Source organism: Apis dorsata, unplaced genomic scaffold, assembly GCF_000469605.1.
Source record: "Apis dorsata unplaced genomic scaffold, Apis dorsata 1.3 scaffold_92, whole genome shotgun sequence".
NCBI classification, from domain to species: domain Eukaryota; kingdom Metazoa; phylum Arthropoda; class Insecta; order Hymenoptera; family Apidae; genus Apis; species Apis dorsata.
Window position 1 is genome coordinate 1,284,460 of NW_006263390.1, and position 3,697 is coordinate 1,288,156.

At 41.1% G+C, this 3,697-nt stretch overlaps 1 protein-coding gene and 1 long non-coding RNA gene across 5 annotated transcripts in view; one reads left to right on the plus strand and one right to left on the minus strand.

Moving 5' to 3' along the window:
- LOC102681720 (sodium- and chloride-dependent transporter XTRP3) overlaps positions 1-3,697 on the plus strand; it is an 8,377-nt gene extending 4,680 nt beyond the window's left edge. For 2 of the 4 annotated variants that reach the window (XM_006611784.2, XM_006611785.2), the window contains 9 exons: positions 80-304; positions 475-585; positions 672-913; positions 1,020-1,161; positions 1,233-1,434; positions 1,550-1,709; positions 1,800-1,962; positions 2,071-2,271; positions 3,337-3,697. In XM_006611784.2, the coding sequence (XP_006611847.1) occupies positions 80-304; positions 475-585; positions 672-913; positions 1,020-1,161; positions 1,233-1,434; positions 1,550-1,709; positions 1,800-1,962; positions 2,071-2,271; positions 3,337-3,489 (1,599 nt within the window). In that variant the 3' untranslated portion in view covers positions 3,490-3,697. Of the gene's footprint in view, positions 1-79; positions 305-474; positions 586-671; positions 914-1,019; positions 1,162-1,232; positions 1,435-1,549; positions 1,710-1,799; positions 1,963-2,070; positions 2,272-2,620; positions 2,887-3,336 lie in introns of all 4 variants that reach the window. The other 2 variants (XR_421179.2, XR_421180.2) reach the window with 2 other exon arrangements.
- On the minus strand, positions 2,035-2,410 carry LOC116185070. The gene is made up of 2 exons (XR_004149819.1): positions 2,321-2,410; positions 2,035-2,242 (listed from the first exon to the last, which is right to left on the minus strand). It is a non-coding gene; the product is annotated as an uncharacterized LOC116185070 (long non-coding RNA).

Consider the following 3,697-nt stretch of genomic DNA (forward strand, 5'->3'; position numbering starts at 1 on the left):
TGCATCTGTATTTTCCGCTTATAACGCGATATAAACGAATTTGACATTGAACGATCATACGATATGATTGAATCGTTAGGAACCGTTACCATGGGCGAAATGTCCGGAGGTTGATGGGAAGCCGGTAGAGGAATGCGTGAAGAGTTCGGAAACTGCCTATTTTTGGTACAGAACCACTCTGGACGCGGCACCCTCGATCGAGGAAGGATCGAGCGGTCTGAAATGGTGGATCGTCCTTTGTCTACTGTTGAGTTGGATCGTCGTCTTTTTTATCGTGATGAAAGGAATACAATCATCGGGGAAGGTAAGAATGAAAAATGTAAAAAAAAAAAAAAATCCTCATCCGTTTTGTTCTTTTTCCTGAGGAAGAGAGATCTGCATCTTTTTTCTGTTTCGTTCGAGCAAAATTGTCGAAATCGAATAATATTAATATTAATATAATACATGATTCTTTTGTTTCTGCTTGATTTAAAGGTGGTATATTTTACATCCATGTTCCCGTATTTGGTGCTTACTATCTTTTTTATTCGTGGAATAACGTTAAAAGGTGCCAGCGCTGGATTGGCCCACATGTACACGCCAAAGGTAAATTCACTTTTTCTTCTTTCTTTTCCCACGAGATTTTTTGCGCCTTAGTGTGACAGAAAAAACGTTCCCTTTTTTATCGACAGATCGAGAAGCTGTTAGAGCCGACGGTCTGGCTCGACGCAGCGACGCAAGTTTTTTATAGTTTCGGACTAGCGTTCGGCTCCCTGATCGCGTTCGGATCTTACAACACTCCAGACAACCACTGCGTCCGGGACGTGATTCTGGTTAGCTGTTGCAACGCCTTCACCGCAATTTACGCGAGTATAGTGATATTCGCCATTCTAGGCTTTAAGGCGATGACAAATGTCGATAAGTGCCTCGCAGGGTAAACTGTTTTTCAAATCAATATGATGGATATAATAATAAAAAAAAAGAAAAATATCCAAAAGTGTTAATCATCGTTGTCAACTTTGATTTCCCTTCTGTTCCAGTAATAAAGACTTACTCGTTGAACACGGATTTGCCTATCAAAACACCACCATGGAGAGATACAAAGATATTGTAAATAATCTCAATGTAACAAAAATGAATTTCACCCTTGAAACATGTAGCCTGAGCGAACAATTGGACAACGTAATTATATTAATATTTTCTTTCTAATTTTCTTTTATATAATTATTTTTAAACAAGAAAATCGATTTCAGGCTGCCGAAGGAACGGGATTAGCTTTCATAGTGTTTACGCAGGCGATAGTCGAGCTACCAGGCGCTCCTTTCTGGTCCTGTATTTTCTTTCTGATGCTTCTAGCCCTCGGTCTCGGTTCCCAAATCGGTATACTAGAGGGCATGCTGTGCGTCATCTTCGACATAGATCTGTTCAAGAGAATAAAAAAGCAATACATGACAGGTAGGACGATCCATCGGGTGTATTTTTTTGTCGCGATAGAAAGGTATAAAAGAAAGGAGGGGTTAAAAACGTTAAAAACATTTTCAATGGTGTTAAACGATCCTTTTTTTCTTAGGGGTAGTTTGCACGGTGTGCTTCTTTGTTGGTTTAATATTCTGTACCGGAGCCGGAGAATATTGGCTAAAGATGTTCGACAGTTTCGCAGGTACCATCGGTCTCGTGATGGTCGCGCTCATGGAAATGATTTCCGTCATCTTTGTTTATGGTCACGAAAAGTAAGATCGAAATATTATCTAATCTCTTTCGTTCAAATAAACGATTCAAGATAGAATTGAGAGAAATCCTTTTCCGATTTTCTTTCTCAGATTCACGAAAGATATCGAGGAGATGACAGGATACAGACCAGGAGTGTATTGGCAATTCACCTGGCGATTTCTCGCTCCCATAATCATGGTCTGCATCCTTGTCTCCAGTATAATCTCCATGGTTGTGAAGAAGCCTCAATATTCCGCGTGGGATGCGTCACGGGTGAGTAGTGGAAAATATTATCTCGTGACCCATATATCTCGTTGCCAAAATACCTACGTCACGACCTCGACATTTCTTCCTTTCTTTTTTTCCTTCCTTTGTTTTCAGGGCATAGCTGTACCCACCGCGTATCCCGGCTGGGTGTTGGCTATAGCGGTCGTCATCATTTTTGCGGGCATCGCGCCAATACCGATTGTATTCCTTTTGAGGCGGTTCCAATGCGTCAAGTTGGACGTTGACATTCACCAAGGCAGCATACGACGTATCGATACCACCGTTTCTACAAAAGAAATGATGGGAGATGTCGATGTGAGTAGATAAAAAAGGAAAAAAAAAAAGAAAGAAAACTTTCACTCACGACTTTCGATCCTCTTTGTTCTTCCATCGTTCCATCCATCCTTAACTTAACTTGACACGCGCATTTGCATCAATGTGCTTCTTTTATTTATTGTTTTCTGTAACACTTACAACAATAGAAAGGGAAACTTCTAATTCAAACGCTCGGCAAACAAAATAATCTCGAGTCAAAAAAAAAATCATCTTACCTTCGCAAATCTACATAGGATTTGTGTCATTCGTCGTATCGTTTCTTATCATCAATTTTAAGCCAATTTATACGGATAAAACACGCGAGGCACGTTCATATATGCTTGTTTAGACAACGTAGAGACGTAGTCATCGTAATAGAAGGACAACTTAATTGGCGCACCGAGAGAGAGAGAGAGAGAGAGACATGTCACGATTGCCCGTGATTAGAGCGAGTCTCAGGTGGGAAGAAGAATTACGTTTACTCAAAGTGCGTCGATTAAGCCTTAAGAACGAGAGAATTTAAGATTTACGTTGGACGTACCTGCAGTTATAGGAAAGCGTCCGTTCTGTGTGCGGTAACGTCGATTAATCGCTTCTTCCATAGCTACCTTACACGTGAGTCCGTAGTATATTATATCGTTTATGGAATGCTCTTAGCTTGATATATTATCCTACGCGCTTTGCACCATTCGCGAATCTTCGATGATCCATGTTCGAGGAGGGAGAAACGAAGGGAAACGTGGAAAGGCTTGCCAACCTTCTCCGTGATCTTGGCGAAAATTTTTATCGATTTTCAAATTGGCATGTTATCCGCGAAGAAAAAAAAAAGAAAAAAAGAGAAAAAGAAGAAATCTGGACACTCGAGTTCACCGGGCAAAAAAAAGCTTTCTCGCTTGATAACTCACGAGCACCGCATTTTCACCGATAAAGAAACACACGTGTTGATCTGGTCTATCACAAATGATCACGCATAGCCTTAGCTCTGATTGTTCCTTCACGATTTTGTTCACGGCTTGTCAACGGCTGTACATGTATAAGTTAACGAAAATAACGATTGATTTTCAGTTGGACGAGTATCACGATCGCCTCGAAGATTTTCCCGAGGAGGACGAAGACGTGAACAGCGATGACGACAACAACAGTGCCCCGCCGATAACGAAGATCGTCCCTAACAAACTTCAGGGTAAACCGTTCAAAATGGAAGTGATGGACTTTTAAAAGTTGTCAGATTCGTCGACTTTTGTCGTATCGTTTTCACCTTACGTGACGACAGAACATGGAAAGAGGGTTGATCGAACATTCTCATCCCTTTCGAATTTCGATTCTCAGGAAACGCGTAAGACGATACGAAATAATTGCAGGTACGAATCGACGAATGAAAGAGAGAGAGAGAGAGAGAGAGAGAGAGAGAGAGAGAGAGAGAGAG